General features: G+C 36.7%; 1 protein-coding gene across 3 annotated transcripts in view; it reads left to right on the top strand.

The window, feature by feature from the left end:
- The window catches only part of BRD10 (bromodomain containing 10), a 133,927-nt gene extending 113,797 nt beyond the window's left edge, over positions 1-20,130 (top strand). For 2 of the 3 annotated variants that reach the window (XM_080819166.1, XM_080819168.1), the window contains 2 exons: positions 14,862-15,049; positions 16,094-20,130. In XM_080819166.1, the coding sequence (XP_080675292.1) occupies positions 14,862-15,049; positions 16,094-19,728 (3,823 nt within the window). In that variant the 3' untranslated portion in view covers positions 19,729-20,130. The remainder of the gene's footprint in view (positions 1-14,861; positions 15,050-16,093) is intronic. The other variant, XM_080819167.1, reaches the window with a different exon arrangement.
- Positions 20,131-20,345: the final 215 nt, after the last annotated feature.

Here is a 20,345-nt window from a genome sequence, read left to right as displayed (position 1 = left end):
AAAGAGCTGCTGCCCTAGGGTTGTGAGGGGTGGCTGATTATATACTATGTGTTTGGGCAGGTAAGGAAAAAGGGAGGTTTCAAAAGGATTTTCCTATGTTAAGACTCACAGGATACTGGAGGCCTTGCCATTGTCAAGTTAAGGTTTTTCCCTCTAGCAAGGCATTAACATGAAGATATTTGGGGACTTCCTGGAGGAACATTATAGTCTGCCTGCTTCCAGTGTCTGTTAATGGGCTGCAGATTATAAGAAAATTAAATTGTATCTACATTTCTTTCTGGAAGCTAGTTTATTGATAGAAATGCTTTGTTCTTATAGATTGCTAAGACATTTGTAAACTGAGGGAGAGTCAGGTCTTGCAAGATTGTGATCTCTATAACTCTCCTTCCTTTCCTTGGCTTTAGGCCAGCCAGGAGTGCCTGAGGAACCATGGGAGGGTGGGTGGTGTGGGATGTCAGCTTCTGCTTTGTCCTCAGCTTGCATTCTGTTCCCTCATCATACCTGCTGCTGCAGGCCATGCCCAGCCATTGTTGTATGCTCTCCACAAGCTTCACATCCCCAGCAGTCTCAGCATTTTGGGAGATCTGGCATAGGACTAGTGGCCCAGTGCAATTTAGCTAACAGCAGTACTCCACTCCCAAGTTACCTGGCAGGCATGCCCCCTCAGAACTGGTCTGCCTGAGTCCCACTAACACCATATATTAAGCACATACCACAACAGGCAGAGGGTCAGTGCAGACGACTGCACTGAGAGGAAAAGTGACTCAGACACAACAGCAGGATATAAGCAACACACATAGGATACTCCTCTAAAGTGCCAGGTTCTGTTTAACAGGGGACACTGCACTTCAAGGGACTCTAGGACTGCCTCTTCATGAAGTCACTTCTTTTAAGAGCAGATGACATAGGTGACTTTCTTAACAGAGAGAAAGAGACACAGGCAGACAAAATGAGAAAGAGAAATTTATCCCAGATGAAAGCAGGATAAGGCCACAGCCAGAGATCTAAGCCAAACAGATATAAGGAACATGCCTGATATCTCAAGAATTTAAAGCAATGATCATAAGAACACTCACTAGACATGAGAAAAGAGTGGAAGACATGAGTGAGACCCTTAACACAGAATTAAGGAATAACATAGAGGGGCACCTGACTGGCTCAGTCAGTAGAGCATTACACTCTTAATCTTGCAAGTTGGGGCCCCACATTGGGTATACAGATTAATTAAAAATAAAATTGTAAAAAGAAAAGGAATAACATAGCAGAGATAAAGGGCTTAATAAATGAAATGAGAAATACACTTGATGGAATATAGCAGGATGAAAGAAGCAGGGGAATAAATTAGTGACCTTGAAGACAGAGCAATGGAAAGCAATCAAGCTGAATAAAAGAAAAAAGAATTACACAAAACAAGAATAGACTTAGGGAACTCAGTGGCTCCATCAAACGTACTAACATTTGTATTATAGGAGTCCCAGAAGAAGAGAGAGAAAAGCGGACAGAAAATTTATTTGAAGAAATAAAAGGTGACTTCTGTAACCTGGGGAAGGAAACAGATAACCAAATCCACGATGTACAGAGAACTCCCATGAAAATCAACAAAAGCAGATCCACACTAAGACATTGTAATTAAATTGGCAACATACACTAATAAAGGAAAAAAGTCTTGGGAATTCATACAGGAATTCAGTAAATTTGTATGGAACCAGGAAGGACCCTGAATAGCCAGAGGAATATTGAAAAGGAAAACTAATACTGTGGCGTCACAATCCTGGATTTCAAGTTCTGTTATAAATCTGTAATCAAGACAGTATGAGTACTGGCACAAAAACAGACACATAGATCAATGGAACAGAAAAGAGAACCCAGAAATGGACCCTCAACTCTATGGTCAACTAATCTTCGACAAAACAGAAAGAATATCCAATGGAAAAAAGAGAGTCTCTTCAACAAATGGTGCTGGGAACATTGGACAGCCATATGCAGAAGAGTGAAACGACCGTTTCCTTACACCATAAACAAAAATAGACTCAAAATGGATGAAATACCTCAGTGTGAGACAGGAATCCATCAAAATCCTAGAGGAGAATGCAGGCAGCAACCTCTTCGACCTCAGCGGCAGTAATTTCTTCCTAGACACATCACCAAAGGCAAGGGAAGCAAGGGCAAAAATGAACTATTGGGACTTCATCAAGATAAAAAGCTTTTGCACAGCAAAGGAAAGAGTTGACAAAAAGACAGTGGACAGAATGGGAGAAGATCTTTGCAAATGTCTTATCAGATAAAGTGCTAGAATCCAAATCTATAAAGAATTTATCAAACAAGGAGCAAATAATCCAATCAGGAAATGGGCAGAAGACATGAACAGATACTTCTGCAGAGAAAACATCCATATGGCCAATAGACACATGAGAAAGTGCTCAACATCACTAGGCATCAGGGAAATACAAATCAAAACCACAATGAGATACCATCTCATGCCTGTCAGAATGGCTACAGATATTGGCGAGGATGCAGAGAAATGGGAACCCTATTGCACTGTTGCTGGAAATGCAAGCTGGTGCAGCCACTCTGGAAAACAGTATAGAGGTGCCTCAAAAAGTTGAAAATAGAGCTACCCTATGACCCAACAATTGCACTACTGGGTATTTACCCCAAAGATACAAATGTAATTCAAAGGGGCACCTGCATCCCAATGTTGATAGCAGCAATGTCCACAATAGCCAAACTATGGAAAGAGCCCAGATGTCCATCGACAGATGAATAGATAAAGATGTGGTATATAATGGAATATTATGCAGCCACCAAAAAAATGAAATCTTGCCATTTACAATGACATGGATGGAACTAGGAGGTATGTTGCTAAGTGAAATAGTCAATCAGAGAAAGACAGTTATCATATGATCTCACTGATCTGTGGAATTTGAGAAACAAGACAAAGGATTATAGGGGAAGAGAGGGAAAAATGAAACAAGATGAAACCAGGGGGGTGACAAACCATAAGAGACTATTAATCTCAGGAAACAGACTGAGAGTTCCTGGGAGGGATGGGGTGGCTGGGTGACGGACATTGGGGAGGGTATGTGTTGTGGGGAGCACTGTGTGTTGTGTAAGTCTGATGAATCACAGACCCCTCAAACAAATAGTACATTATATGTTAAAAATAATAATTGAAAAATAAATAAAATTTTTTACGTTTTTAAAAATCTTAAGAGCTAAGGCCATGAGATTTTTCAGCAGAAGCTTTGCTAACTGTAGAGAAGTGGCATGATATATTCAGGATGATAAATGGGGAAAAGCAGCCAAGAATATTCTGTCTAGCAAGGCAATTATTCAGAATAGAAAGAGAGATTAAAAAGTTGCCCAGACAAACAAAAACTAAAGGAGTTGTTGACCACTAAGTCAGCTCAGCAAGAAATATTAAAGGGGACACTTCAAGTGGAAAGGAGAGACCAAAAGTGACAGTATAAAGGAATGAAAACACAAAAGCAGTAAAAGTGAGTGTTTCTGTTAAAAAAAAAAAAAATCAGTCAAGAAACTCACAAAAGGAAGAATATAAAATATAACAGAGGAGAAACAAATGGGTTCAAACTTAAATCATTGTCAAGTTAATATAGATGCTATATGCAGAAGATTATATACAACCCTAACCATATATAAAAAGCCACTAATAAACATGCAAAGAATAAAGAGAAATAAATCCAAATATATAACTAAAGAAAATCAGCAAAACATTTAAGAGAGAAAGACAAAAAAAGTATTGGGAAAAAATCTTGAGAAATAATCACAAAACAAGTGATAAAATAACAATTAATATGTGCTATCAGTAATTGCTGTGGGTGTAAATGGACTAAATGTTCCAGTCAGAAGACATAGAGTGACAGAATGGATAAAAAAACAAGATCCATCTATATGCTGCCTACAAGAGACTCATTTCAGACCAGAAGACACCTGCAGACTTAAAAGTGGGGAGCTGAAGAAACATTTGTCATGCAAATCAATCTCAAAAGAAAGCTGGAGTTCTAATATATTGCACAAGCTAGACTTTAAAACCCTAAATGACTAAAAATACTGTAACAAGAGATAAGGGAGGATATTATATGGTGATAAAGGGGACAATCCAACAAGAAGATAGAAGAACTGTAAATTTTTAGGCATCCATCATAGAAGCACCCAAATACATAAAACAGTTAATAACAAACATAAAGGATTAATTGATAATATAATAACAGTAGGGGGCTTTAACACCCCACTTACATCAATAGACAGGTCATCTAAACAGAAAATCAACAAGGAAACCATTTGGTTTTGAAGGACACACTGGACCAGATGGTATTTAACAGATTATTCAGAATATTCCATCCTAAAACAGCAAAGTATACATTCTTTTCAAATGCTTATGGAATGTTTTCCAGAAGAAATACCATAGTAGCCCACAAAACAAACTCCAACAAACTCAAGAAGATCAAAGTCCTACCATGTGTCTTTTCTGACCACAATGCAATGAAACTAGGAGGCAACCATAAGAGAAAATCTTGAAAGAACACTAATACATGGAGGTTGAATAACATGCTACTAAACAATGACTTGGTTAACAAGGAGATCAAAGAAGATACTAAAAAAAAATACATGGAAACAAATGAAAATGAAAACACAGGAGTCCAAACCTTTGGGATGCAACAAAAGCAGTTCTAAGAGAGATGTTTAAAGCAATATAGGCCTACCTCAAGAAGCAAGAAAAATCTCAAATAAACAGCCTAACTTTACATCTAAGAAAATGAGAAAAAGAACAATCAAAACCTAAAACCAGCAGAAGGAAGAATAGAATAAAGATTGGAACCGAAATAAATGATATAGAAACTAAAAAAAAAAAAAGAACAGATCATTGAAAGCAGGAGCTGTTTCTTTGAACAAAAATCAGTAAAATTAGTTAACATTTAGGTAGACTTGCCAAGAAAGAAAGAGAAAGAACTCAAACAAAATCACAAATGAGAGAAGAGAAATAACAGCCAATACCACAGATGTACAAACAGTTGTAAGAGAATATTATGAAAAACTATATGCCAACAAATTGGACAATCTTAAAGTGGATAAATTCCTAGAAACCTGTAAGCTACCAAAACTGAAGCAGGAGGAAATAAAAAATTTGAACAGGCTCATAACCAGCAAGAATTGAATGAGTAACCAAAAAATTCCCCCAGCAAAAAAAACTCCAGGACCAGATGGCTTCACAGGTGAATTTGACCAAATATTTAAAGAGTTACTATTCTATCTAAACTATTCCAAGACATAGAAAAGAAAGGAAAACTTTCACGTTCATTCTGTGAGGTGCCCAACATTATCCCGATACCAAAACCAAAGATACCACTAAAAAAGAGAAGTATAGGCCAGTATCCCTGATGAAAATAGATGCAAAATTCCTGAACAAATACTAGCAAACCAAATTCAACAATACATTAAAAAAATCATTCACCACAATCAAGTGGAATTTATTCCTGGTTTCAATGGTAGCTCAGTATTTGCAAGTCAATCGCATCAGTAAAAGAAAGAATAAGAACCATGTGATCTTTCTAATAGATGCAAAAAAGCATTTGACAAAATACAGCATCCATTCATGATAAAAACCTTCAACAAAGTAGGTTTATGGGAACATACCTCAACATAATAAAGGCCATATATTAAAAACCCACAGCTGACATCATCCCCCCTTTTTTTTTAACACCATCCTTAGATGGGGAAAAACTGAGAGCTTTTCTCCTAAGATCAGGAACAAGGGAACGATGTCCCCCCTCACCAGTTTTATTGAACATAGTTCCGAAAGTCCTAGTCATAAAGGTCAGAAAACAAAAAATAAAAGGCATACAAATCATCAAGGAGGAAGTAAAACTTTCGCTATTTGCAGATGACATAATATTCTGTATAGAAAGCCAGAAAGACCCCACCAAAAGATTGCTTGAACTGATAAATTTATTAGAGTCATAGAATACAAAATCAATGTACAGAAGTCTGTAGCGTTTCTATACACCAATAATGAAGCAGCAGAAAGGGAAATTAAGGAATAAATCCCATTTATATTTGCACCCAAAATAATAAGCTACCTAGAAATAAGTGTAACCAAAGAGATAAAAGACATGTATGCAAATCTATTAAAAAACAGTGGTGAAAGAAATTGAAGAAGACAGAAAGAAATGGAAAGACATTCCATGCTCAAGAATTGGAAGAACGAATATTGTTTAAATGTCTGTGCCACCCAAATTCACAATCTACAGATTTAATGCAATCCCTATCAAAATATCAACAGCATTTTTTTTAATAGACCAAGAACTGACAGTCCTAAAATTTGCATGGAACCACAAAAGATCCTGAATAGCCAAAGCAATCTTGTTAAAGGAAAGCGAAGCTGGAGGCATCACAATTTCGGACTTCAGGTTGTATTACAGAGCTGTAGTAATCAAAACAGTAGTTATTGTACTGGCACAAAAAGAGACACATAGATCAATGGAACAGTTTAGAAAACCCAGAAATAAATGCACAAATTATATGGCCGGTTAATCTTCAGCAAAGCAGGTAGGAATATCCAATGGGAAGAGGACTGTCTCTTCAATGAATGGTGTTGGGAAAACTAAACAGAAGGTTGCAAGAGAAAGAAACTGGACCCCTTTTTACACTATACACAAAACTAAATTCAAAACAGATCAAAGACTTAAATGTGAGACCTGAAACCATAAAAATTCTAGAGGAGGACACAGGCACTAACTTCTTTAACATTGGCCATAGCATCTTTCTAAGTATGTCTCCTGAGGCAAGGAAAACAAAAGCAAAAATAAACTATTGGGACTAAATCAAAATAAAAAGCTTCTGCATAGAGAAGGAAACAATCAACAAAACTAAAAGGCAGCTTCAGAATGGCAGAAGATAATGACAAATGATGTATCTGACAAAGGGATAGTATCCAAAGTATATAAAAAGCTTATACAACTAACACCCCCAAAAAAAATCCAGTTAAAAAAAAATAGGCAGCGTGAACAGACATTCCTCCAAAAACATCCAGATGGTAAATGGAGACATAAAAAGATGCTCATCATAATTTATCAGAGACTTGGAAATCAAAACTACAATGAGAAATCACCTCACACCTGTCAGAAGGGCTAAAATCAACAACATAAAAACAGATGTTGGCTAGGATGTAGAGAAAGGGGAACCCTTACAGTGTTGGTGGGAATAAATACTGCTACAGATACTGTGGAAAACAGTATGGAGGCTCCTCAAAAAGTTAAAAATAAAACTACCTTATGATCCAGCAATGTTACTACTGGGTATTTACCCAAAAAATACAAAAATACTAATTCAAAGGGATACTTGCATCCCTGTGTTACAGCAGCATTATTTATAATAGTGAAGATATGGAAGCATTCCAAGTGTCCATTGATTGATGAATGGATAAAGAAATGGTATGCACTTGTGCGTGTGCATGCGCGCACGCACGCACACACACACACAACACACACACACAGAGGAATATTATTCAGCCATAAAGAAGAATGAAATCTTGTCATTTGCAATAACATGGATAGAGCTATAGTATAATGCTAATCGAAATAAATCAATCAGGAAAAGACAAATACCATGATTTCACTCATATGTGTAATTTAAGAAACAAAACAAGCAAAGGAAAAAGAGAAACCTGGAAACAGACTTTTAACTATAGAGAACAAACTGGTGGTTATCAGAAAGGAGGAGGGTGAGGCATGGGTTAAATATGTAATGGCTATTAAGGAGTGAACTTCTGGTGGTAAGCACCAGGGTGATGTATTGAATTGTTGAATCACTATATTGTACACTTCAAAATAATGTAACACTACGTTAACCAATAGGAATTAAAATATAAACAAAAAGAAGAAAGAAAAATTTTCTCATCTATAGTTTTCTATAGATTTCTATAGAAATATAGAAATATCTTTCTATATATATAGATATATATCAATTTATATATAGATACATATAAATATAGATATATATGATATATATGTATTTCTGTCTACATATGATATAGGAATATATTCTCTATATATCATCTATAGATTTCTCATCTATAGTTTTCTTGTAGTGTCCTTGTCAGGCTTTGGCATTGGTGTCATGCCTAACCTCAAAGAATAAGTTAGGAAGTGTGTCTTTCTTTTCAGTTTTTTGGGAAAAGTTTGAAAAGGAATGGCACTAGTTCTTCTTTAAATGTTTGGTAGAATTCACCAGTGAATCCATCAGATCCAAGGCTCTTTTTTGTTGAGAAATTTTTAAATTATTTATTCATTCTCCTTTAATAGTTTCAGGTATATTCAGATTTTCTGTTTCTTTGTGACTTAATCCTGATAGATTTTTACTTTTAGGAATTTGTCTATTTCATTTAAGTTTTCCAATTTGGTGGAATACAATTTTCATAGTAATCTTATAATTCTTTTTATTTTTATAGAATCAGTCATAATAGCCTCACTTTCATCTTTGATTTTCCTAATATGAGTCTCTCTTTTTTGTCTGAGTTCATCTAGCTAACAGCTTGTTACTTTTGTTGATACTTTCAAAAAAGGAAATTTTGATTTCATTGGTTTCCTCTTCTGTTCTCTATTTTGTTGACCTCTGATATAATCTTTATTATTTCCTTACAAATTAGCTTTAGGTTTAATTTGTTTTCTTATTCTAATTCCTGAAGTTACAAAGTTAGGTTGTTGATTTGAGATCTTTCTTGTTTTTTGGTGTAAGCATTTATTTGTAGCTCTAAATTTCTTTCTTAGCACTGTTTTGGCATGTCGTGTTTTTATTTCCATTTATCTATAGGTATCTTCTAATTTTTCTTTTAATTTCTTTGATCTATTGGTTGTTTGAGTGTGTTGTTTAATTTCCACAAATCTGTGAATTTTCCAGTTTTCCTTCTGTTACTGATTTCTGACTTCGTCTGTGGCTTGCATTCTTGGAGTAAACAGATGAACTCAAAATGTCAATTAGTGATAAGTGCTAGGAAGAAATATAAAGTAGGGTGAGGAGAATAGGAGATGCCTAACTTGGATGGGATGATGATTGCTCTTTTACTAGGGTGTCAGGGAAGCCTCCCCTGATAAGCTGATACTCAAACAGAGACCTGAAACAAAGAAGGGAGAGAGCCATGTGGATATCTGAAAGAAAAGATGTGGAAGCCCTAAGGCTGGCATCATATTTGGCATTTAGAGGGAATGCAAAGAGACAAGTGAACCAGGGCTGAGTGAGTGAGGGGGAGGAAAGTGCTAAGAGTCAGGAATCAGAGAAGTATGGGGAATCACAGCCAGGTCATGTATGTCTTTAAGGACTTTTGTTTTTACTCCAATATGAGATAAACATTGAAGGTTTTTAAGCAGAGGAGGGATATTATCTGACTTATCTTTTAAAGCACTCCACTGCCTGTTGTGTTGAGATTAGTGAAGTGGGACAACAGGGAAATCAGTTACAAAAAGCAATAATCCAGGCAAAAAAAAAAAATGGTGGTGGCTTGGAACAGGGTAGTAGCTAGCTGGTGATTTGCAGTCCTCTTAGGAATTTCCCTGGTAACATCTGAAACTGGCGTTTGTATTCAGAGGGCAAGGAGAAACAAAGGAAGAAGCAGGCCACTCCACGTTTGTAGGTGACAGTTTGAATAAGTAAATGGAACTTAAATTCAATGAGGCTTGTCTTGGGGGGCAGCAAGACAAATGGATCTCTGCACCTGCCCACCAGATCTTAAAATTTTATATAAGAAGCCTTAACTGGATGCAGCCACGTATCTTATACAGGTGTTTTCAGTATCCCATCACTGTCTCAAGACTGTTCTTGGAGCAGCCTCTGAAAGCAGGAAAGGCAAGCAGAATCTATATTCCAAAAGGAGGGAATGAGGAGCCTTTGAGTCCCTAGGTCCAACTCATGGGTCAATTGGCAGTAAACATCTTTTTATTGGTGTTCCCTAATAATAGCAATGCAGATGGCAGGGAATGGTTGGATTCTGGATGTGACTTGAAAGTAGGACTGGCAGAATTTTCTTAAACATCGGATATAGAGTGCCAGAAAAAAAAATGAAGGGTAAAAGGATGATGCCCAATATTTTTGGTCTAGACAACTGGAATTACGGAATTATCATTAGTTTAAATAGGGGAAACTAAAGGAGCAACAGGTTTGCAGGGAAGGGATTCAAGAGTTTGGGCCAACTTGTGAAGTTTGATATGATTTCTAGATATCCAGCTGAACTTATTGAGTAGGCAGTTTAGTATATGAGTCCCAGTTCAAGGGAGTAAGCCAGATGGAGGCATACATTTAGGAGTTGTCAGGCTATAGATTATATTTAAGCTATGAGAGCAGTAGAAATCATCTAGAATGTGAGCACAGATAGAGAAGAGGAGAGATTGAACCCTGGGGCATTCCAGCATTTAGAGGTGGTAGAAAGGAGTAAGACTCAGCAGAAGAGATAGAGAAGGAATGTTCAGTAAGGTAGAGTCTATTCATGAGAATTAGGGGAGAGGATTGGAGTTTTGTTACAGAGTGGAGCAGAGGAAACAGGGCGGTAGCTGGAAGGACAGGTTGGAGTCGCGAGAGAAGATGCTTTGTTTTGTTGTTTGTTTTCGTTAGTGGAGAAAGAGCTTTCTGTATAACGGTAGAAATGAGCTAATAAGCTAAAATGGACTTAGGAAAAGGAAGGGACATTTGGTAGAGTAATATCCGTGGATAGATGAGAGAGGATGCATAAAGAGAGGGATTACCTTAGATAGGAAGACAGAATATGAGTACAAATGGAAGTCTTAAGTGGCGGATGAGATGTGAGTATATGAACATGCTTGTCTGATTGCTTCTATTTTCCTTGAAAAGAAAAAACAAAATAGCTGAGACAGAGAAGAGGGATAAAAAGGAAGGAACTTCATACCACCCCCATGTAGGTATTTCTAAAAGGAGATTAATTTTGCAGTTACTCTGTGTGCCACACATACTATGAAGCAAGTACTGTTATCCCCATTGTTACGATGTAAACTGATACTTAGAAAGTTTAAGGAGCTTCCCCAAAGTCTCATAGCTCTTCAATGGTGGCAGAGGTGAGACGTAAACTTCAGTATGCACAAATAAGGATTTGTAGTAAATATAAATTGGAAAATATATATTCAGATTTTTTTCAAACAAAATAAAGTAAACTTTAGGGGTAGAATAGAGAAACACAGTTGAAAGCAAAAGAAATAATAAAGGATCTCTAAAATAGTCTATCATTTGGAAATGTTTCCATCTCTCCATAGCTTTATAGAAATATAGCTGTTACGTTTTTATGTGAAAAGGGTCACTGAAAGATCACTTTTCAGGTTGTTTCTCTATGTTTAATTAAAAAAATATTTCTAGTGAGATAAAAATGTTTAAATATGATTTCTCTCAGGATTAAATGATGGATTTTTTTTAATTTGCTATTGTCTGTATAAATCAAAAATAGTAAGTACTGTTTCCTAGAATTTCTTGGTTAACATTTTAAAACAATTTTTTTGAGTATAGGTGGCACATAATTTATAGTTTCAGTTGTACAACACAGTGATAGGATAAGTTTATTCATAATGCTGTGCTCCCCTCAAGTGTAGCTACCATCTGTCACCATACAACCCAATTACAATATTATTGACTGTATTCATTACGGTATACCTTTTTACTCTTGTGACTTATTCCCAAACTGGAAGCTTGTATCTCCAACTTCCTTCACGCATTTTTTCCATCCCACACGCCCCTTCCCTTCTGGCAGCCATCAGTTTGTTCGCTGTATTTGTAAAGTCAGACTCTGCTTGTTTTTGTTGTATGTTTATTCAGTTGGGGTTTTTTTTAGATTTTATAATGAGTGAAATCATATGGTATTTGTCTTTCTCCAACTTATTTCACTTAGCACAATAACCTCTGGATCTATCCATGCTGTTGCAATGGCATGATCTCATCCTTTCTGAAGGCTGCATAAAATTCTTTGTGTGTGTGTGTGTGTGCATGCACATGTTAGAGAGAGGTACCATATCTCCCTTATCCATTTGTCTATTTATGGACACTTATGTTGCTTCTAAATCTTGGCTATTGTAAATAATGCTGCAGTGAACAGAGGGGTGGATATATCCTTTAGAATTAGTGTTTTTCTTTGGGTAAATACGCAGTAGCAGAATTACCAGATCATATGGTATTTCTACTTTTTGCTTTTTTTGAGAAACCTCCATACTGTTTTCCACAGTGGCTTTACCAATTTACATTCCCACTAACAGTGTACAAGGTTCATTTTTTTCCACATCCTTGCCAACATATGTTGGCAACATATGTTACTTCTTTTTGATTTTTGCCATTCTGACAGTATAAGGTGCTATCTCATTGTAGTTTTGATTTGTATTTCTCTGACGATGCGAGCATATTTTCATGTGTCTATTGGCCATCTGTATGTCTTCTTTGGAAACATGTCTATTCAGGTCCTCTGCACATTAATTACTCAGATTGTTTGCTTTTTGATATTGAGTTGTTAAGTTCCTTATATATTTTGGTTAGTAGTCTTTTACTGGATATATCATTTACAAATGCCTTTTTCCATTCAGCCTTTTTTGTTTTGTTGATGGTTTCTTTTGCTGTGCAGAAGCCTTTTATATTTTTATAGTTCCAGTAGTTTATTTTTGCTTTTGTTTTAAAACGGAGACAAATCGGGGCGCCTGGGTGGCTCAGTGGGTTAAAGCCTCTGCCTTTGGCTCAAGTCATGATCTCAGCGTCCTGGGATTGAGCCCCACATGGGGCTCTCTGCTCAGCGGGGAGCCTGCTTCCTCCTCTCTCTCTGCCTGCTTCTCTGCCTACTTCCCTGCCTACTTGTGATCTCTGTCAAATAAATAAAATCTTTAAAAAAATAAAAATAAAAATAAATAAATAAAACGGAGACAAATCTAGAAAAAATGTTGCCATGCCAGTGGTAGAAAAATTACTTCCTCGGAGTGCCTGGGTGGCTCGGTGTGTTAAAGCCTCTGCTTTCGGCTCGGGTCATGATCCCAGGGTCCTAGGATTGAGCCCCGTATCGGGCTCTCTGCTCGGCGGGGGATCTGTTTCCCGCCCCCTTCCCTCCCCTCCCCACCTGCCTCTCTGCCTACTTGTGATCTCTGTCAAATAAATAAAAATAAAATCTTAAAAAAAAAATTACATTCTCTGTTCTAAGATTTTTATAGTTTCAGGTCTCACATTTAGGTCTTTACCTATTTGGGGTTTATTTTGGTGTATGGTGTTAGAAGGCAGTCCAGTTTCATTCTTTTACATGTAAAAGTTTTCCAAACACAATTTGTTGAAGAGACTTTTTCCCATTGTTGCCTTTTATGTCATAAATTAATTGACCATATAACTGTGGGTTTATTTCTGGGGTCTTCATTCTGTTCCCTTGATCTGTGTGTCTGGTTTTGTTTAAATAACATACTGTTTTGATTACTTCAGTTCTATAGTGTATCTGGAAGTCTGGAATTGTGATACCTACAGCTTTTATTTTGTTGCTCAAAATTGCTTGGGCCATTCAGGGTCTTTTGTAATTCCATACAAATTTTAGTAGTATTTTCGTCTAGTTTTGTGAAAAATGCTTTTGGTATTTTAATAGTGATTGCATTGAATCTGTAGATTGTTTTGGGCAGTATGAATATTTAACAATATTAATTCTTCCAGTCAATGAGCATGAAATATCTTTCCATTTGTGTCATCTTTAATTTCTTTCATTGGTCTTCTATAGTTTTCAGAGTACAGGTCTTTCACCTCTTTGTTTGAGTTCATTCCTGGGAATTTCATTCTTTTTGGTACAATTATAAATGGAATTGTTTTCTTAATTTCTCTTTCTGCTACTTTGTTATTAGTGTGTAGAGATAGTACCAATTTCTGGGTATTAATTTTTGTATCCTGCAACTTTACTGAATTCATTTATTGTTTCTAGGAGTTTTTTTATGGAGTGTTTAGAATTTGATTAACTTTTTAAAATGGACTTTTTCACTATATTATAATCAGTAATTATAAAACTATTTCAAATCTATTTCTATTCGTGCAGCTAGAAGAAAGTTACCTTTCTCTCATTTAATAGGTCTATCAGCAGCCTTTAGAAAGACAGATTGGTGATATGTTTGAACACTCTATTCTGAAATTGTATATATAATCTTTTTCAGTTTCCTATGCCTACCCATCCCCTGGGTTTTCTCTTTAAAGATAAATATTGGCAAGACTGAACTAAGCATCTTAGATGCACTTTTTTTCTTTGAAATTTTTATTTAAATCCTAGTTAGTTAACATGCAGTGCAATATTGGTTTCAGGAATAGAAATCAGTGGTTCATCACTTACATATAACACCCAGTGCTCATCATAACAAGTGCCCTCCTTAATGCCTATCACCCATTTTAGCCCATTCTCCATCCACCTTCTAACATCAACCCTCAGTTTGTTCTCTATCATTAAGAGCCTCTTATGGTTTGTTTCCCTCTCTTACTTTTATCCCCTACCATATGTTCATCTATTTCATTTCTTAAATCCCACATATGAGTGAAATCTTAATGGTATTTGTCTTTCTCTGACTGACATCTCACTTAGCATAATACACTCTAGCTCCATCCATGTTGTTGCAAGTGGCAAGATTTCCTTCTTTTTGATGGCTGAGTGATATTCCATTGTATATATATACCATACCTTCTTTATCCATTCATTAGTCAATGGACATTTGGGCCCATAGTTTGGCTGTTGTTGATAATATTAACTTTTAGTGACTTAATTGAAAGTATTTCAAGATATTGTTTAAAATAATAAAAGTTAGTTTAGCTTCCAAGAGTCTAATACATATGTATTGTTTGTTATGTTGGGCATTTTATTTCAGGAGCCGCCTAAAGAAAGACTATGATGATTTCAGAAGACAACCTGATCATGATAAATTTACTAGAGAACTGTGGACTACTGAAGAAGGTGAAGGAGATCCTGGAAAAGAATCTCCTAAAGTAGAAATTAGTAAGTCTGTAGACTCCACAGAACTTCTAGATATCCTGGAGAAAGATCACTTTGATTCAGGTAGTTATGAAAACTTTCCTTTAAATCAACAACTAAAACCATAAAGAGAGTTTTAGTATCTTTCATTGAGGTAAAAGATAATCTGGTTAATGGTGGGTATTGATTAGGGAAATCTGGTATATTTTGAAATGTCCTGTGTCCTTATAAAAGGTCCCTTGGAGTCATTATTTTAGTTCTAGGAGTATCTGGAGCCAGTGCCTGCCTCTGAGCTGTAGGCATGTTTTTGCACATTATAGACCACATATCTTTGATTTATAATCCCTCTAAATTAAGTTCATCCTCTTCTTTTTATTACTATTTTTGAAGCACTGTTTTTGGTGTTTGATTTAAATGGAGCTTGATAAGTTCCTAATACTGTGAAGATTTTTTTATGAGAAGTGACCAAGGTGGATGGCCAAATAAACCTCTGAGTGAACATATCATTCTAATAAGGAGGCTGGATTAGGTTATCTGTAATGCATTTCAATTTATCAGATTATGTTATTCTGTAAATGTAGTTATTTTTTCCTGCAAATCTAGTTTAAAAAACTTCCTTTCATTATATAAGAGATAAGTGTGAAAATTTGTGGTTAGAAATGTATTAGTCTGTTTTTCATGTCTTTGGTGCATGAAAAAGAGTAGCTTCTCATCAACCCAGTTTCACCAGATATGAACATAATTTTTTTACTGTAGGAATGAATAATTAAACACCAGGAAAAGCTGAACATTTTTCATCCTTTTGAGTCTCTGAAACTAGATTAGAATTCTGGGCTCTAATTGCTGATTTGAGTATCTGTGAGATGTAAATTTTCCTCTGCATTTGTATGGGCAGCAGAATTAGTAGAGTTTGAACAAAATAATCATTCACTAATACATAGTTCTTGGGAATGGTTACGCTATCAAAATATCAACCTTACCTGAATTTCTAATATTGAATCATCCTAAAGTAGATTTCTTAATAAATTGCCAGTTCAGAGATTGACTTGCTTTTTTTATGATTGGTCTTACTATTTCTATTCAGTTGCTGTTTTATTTAAACAAAATGTTTGCTTTTATAACTTTCAGATGATATGAAATTGTCAGAAATAGATTTTCCTATGGCCAGAAGCAAGTTGTTGAAAAAGGAATTGCCATTTAAAGATGTTCCGAAGATACTGCCTAAAACACTTAAACGACAGTCTAAACAAACTAATTATCTGGATGATAGCACAAAAGAGCTTTCCCCAAGAAAGAAAGCAAAGTTAAGCACAAATGAGACAACAGTTGAGCATGTAGAAGGTGAGATGCAAATTGACTGTTTGAATGAATTAAAGCATGCAGAGCCACTGTTTCCAGAGTCATTTGCCTCAATGGATTCAACACCAGTATCTGTTCTCCAGAAAGGGACCAAACCTATTCAGGCCTTGCTTGCAAAGAATATTGGGAACAAAGTGACCTTAACAAATCAACTGCCCCCTTCCACAGGTAGAAGTGCTCCTACAGTGGATAAACCAGTTATATCTCCTCTAGAAACCAGCCCCATAAAGCCAGCATTGACCTGCCACACCAGTACAAAAGGTCCTTTACAAATGGTATACAAAATGCCTTGTGGCCAGTGGTTGCCCATAGATCTCCAAAACAGCTCTGTGAAGATTCAGATGCAACCTGTGCTAGATCCTAAAACAGGAGAAAAAATCATGCAGCAGGTTCTCATTCTGCCCAAGAATTTTGTGATTCAGCACAAGGAAGGGAAAGCAGTTGCAAAAGAAATACTGCCACTTCAACAGAAAGGTACAGAACATCATTGTTCATCTTTCCCACAGACAGCAAATGTAAACTGTTCTTTACCATCAGTTCTTGTCAGCTCAGCAGGAACTGTTTCTAACCAACTAACTAATATAGTTTTCAATAGGACAGTTACACCTTTGTCAAATGTAAGTAGTGGTAGGCCACAGCCTTTGTCACCTGTAACCTCCATAAGTAGTTTATTAATACCTCCAGTTAAGACTAGCCAGAGTGAGTCAGGAAAAGTCAAGAATGCAGTTGTAGCAGCTACATTCTCCCAGCCCATTGCTTCATCCACCATCTCCTCAACAGTTCAGCCTCTGTTACCAGCAACAACACTAAGTGGATCTACAAATCCTGGTAGTTCCCTCAACTGTTTTGCACAACAAACTGCTGATTTTTCTGAAGCAAAGCAAGAACTGAAAACTGTGTGTATAAGAGATTCACAGTCAATTCTTGTTAGGACACGAGGTGGGAACACTGGAGTTGTAAAAGTACAGACCAGTCCAGATCAAAATTCACCCAACAGCTTATCTGCAAGTTCAGTTTTCACTTTTGCTCCTCATCTTCAGGCATTTCTGGTGCCCAAATCAACATCATCCTCTGTTTTTTCACCCTCAGTTGGAATGACTACTACATCTAGTCTCCCACCTTTTAGCCAAACACCAACTTCTGTTTCCATTCCATCTGGCTTTAATCCATCAGTGGGAAAGAATCTCAAGCTTACATTAGGCCAACCTTCGTGCAGTGGTAATTTGGGTCACGTGATAGATAAAGCTTCATACATGCCGCCTTCTCCCTTAAAGTCCTCTGTTTCGTCTGGCACTCTACTGCCATCAACAGCAAATAATTCAGTAAGTGTAATTAGCATATCAACAGGAAATTTTGGACAAACCAGTGCAAATGTTATTCATACTCCAAGTAAACAGCAACAAGTAGATTATTTCACAAAAAGTTTCCCTGTTACAAGATCAGAAGCAACAGCAGCAACAAGTGGAGATGTCATCAGTGGGAGTGCAGTTCACAAACTTATGCTGGTGTCAGCTCCATCTGTTCTTTCTTCTGGCAGTGGAACTGCAATTAATGTGACACCCGCATCAACATCTACAGTTGTCTCAGCCCAGAAATTAGTTTTTATTAATGCTCCAATTCCCAGTGGCACTTCAACTCCAACTATTGTGGCAGAACCATTAAAACAAACTCTTCCTCCCCCCTTGAATAAAACCTATGTTAAGACTCCAGAACAACCCCAGTTAGTACTAATTCCATCTACAGTGGGAGCACCAATAAAAATAAATTCATCACCAACTGTGTCTCAGATAAAAGATGTGAAAATTGGACTAAACATAGGTCAAGCAATTGTAAACAGTTCAGGCAGTGTGTCAGCTATACCATCAATTAACTTACTGCAAAATGTAACCCCAAAAGGAGAAGAAAAAAGTACCAAGGGCTATGTCTTGCCATTGTCAACAAGTGGTAATTCAATTCCAATAAACTCAAATTTTGTGAGTCAGAATATTACTCCTGTTAATGAATCAGTGGTTTCTGCAACAAGAGCAGTAAACATGTTTTCAGTAACAGGAGCAAATGTGTCTTTGGGTTCTCTTTCAGTGACCTCAACCTCTGCTTCAGTTGGGACACGACCTCCTGTTTTAGTTAGTGGAAATGATACCTCTTCAAGAATTATGCCTATTTTGTCAAATAGACTTTGCACATCAAATCTCGGAAACACTGTGGCTATATCAACTGTGAAAACAGGACATCTTGCATCATCTGTTCTGATTTCAACTACACAACCAGTGTCTCCTAAATGTTTAACATCGGCTTTGCAAATCCCTGTTACTGTTACTTTGCCTACACCTGTGAATATATCCCCTAAAGTAATCAACACAGTTCCACAAGTGGCAACAGTACCAGGAGCCACACGTTCTATATCTCTTTCTAAAAGACAATCTCGGACTTCTGTCCAGTTTCAGTCACCAGGGATTTCAGCTACAGTGCCAACAAATATAAACACAAATAAACCTCAGACTGAATTGCCACCCCTTTCACCAAGTCCAGGTAAAATAATTAATATTTCCAGTTTTGCTTCTCTGCCAAACCAGCAGATGTCCCCTGCTTTAGTAAAATCAACCCCCAGTCACAGTTCTGCTCCAGGTGGTTCTGTCATTCACACTGCTACAGCACCATCAAATGTAAATAGTGTGCTAGGGGGTCAGTTGAGTGAACCTTGTATTCAACAAAAAATAGTCATCAACACCAGTACACCTTTGGCACCTGGCACTCAGATCATGATTAATGGAACGCGGTTTGTTGTTCCACCACAAGGTCTTGGAGCTGGCAGCCATGTTCTTCTTTTATCTAGTAATCCAAAATACGGACCTCCCTTAGTTCTTAACAGTGGCCAAGGCCTTCCACCTACATTGGTAGATAACCCTGCCCAGAAAATTACACTAGCATCAAATAATTCTTCAGGTGGGCACCCTGTGAAACATTCTCTAAGAAGCTCTACAAAAATTGTCAACTCTCTTGGGAATGCCAGTCCTCTACCCACAGTACATACAACACCACAGATCATAAACACAACTGCTAAAGTTTCTGTTCCACCTCCCACACCAACAGTATCATTGACTTCAGTAATTAAGTCTCCTTCTGCTACTCTTTTGGCGAAGACATCTTTGGTTTCTGCCATTTGCTCTACTAATCCTCCATTGCCAAGTAGCACATCAGTATTTCATTTGGACACATCAGTCAAAAAATTGTTGGTTAGCCCAGAAGGAGCCATTTTGAATACCATAAATACTCCAGCATCTAAGGTTTCTTCTCTCTCTCCATCTCTCTCTCAAATTGTTGTATCTGCTAGTCGAAATCCTGCCTCTGTCTTCCCTGCTTTTCACTCACCTGACTTAGAGAAGCCCGACACAGCTGCATCTTGAATCTAGACTTAACGAGCCAGTTTTTAAATAATGGGGCATTGTTTTGACTCCCATAAAAATTTTAACTTTATTACACTGTTGAAAACATACTATACATAGTTGTGTGTATCTGTTTTAATGTAGCTTTTCATTAGCTTGCAACAAGGCTTTGTTTTCTTGGGGAGGAAAAGATCTATTCCATTTCACTAACTGGTATGAATATGTTTTCAAAGGATGTTTAAAATAGACAGTTAGGATTTACCCTGTCTGTATTGCATAAATTGAACCAAGTCAAGTTTTACTAGTTTGGAGTAAGCTAGCCTTTTGCACACTTGCATTGACATGTTTCTTCTTGAATTTGGACTATTGCACCCTGTATCTACAATGTGATATTCTGTGTCATTAGTGAAATCTTGTTTTTGTTTCTGTAAAAAAAATATAAATATATATATACATACATATATATATATATATGCATTGTGAAAATGCAGTCCATGGTGTAAAATTGTACATATTCCGAAATCCCTTACAACCTGTACTAAACTATATGTACAAAGAACTATGCTGTCTTATTTATGTTTTGTTTACATAATGTATAGTTTTTTAAGTATTTTAGTAATTTTGGACCAGTGAACTGT

The sequence above is a fragment of the Martes martes genome, assembly GCF_963455335.1.
Source record: "Martes martes genome assembly, chromosome: 12".
Classification (NCBI taxonomy): Eukaryota; Metazoa; Chordata; class Mammalia; order Carnivora; family Mustelidae; genus Martes; species Martes martes.
Note: the sequence above shows the minus strand (reverse complement) of the source record. Positions and strands in the feature narration are given on the sequence as shown.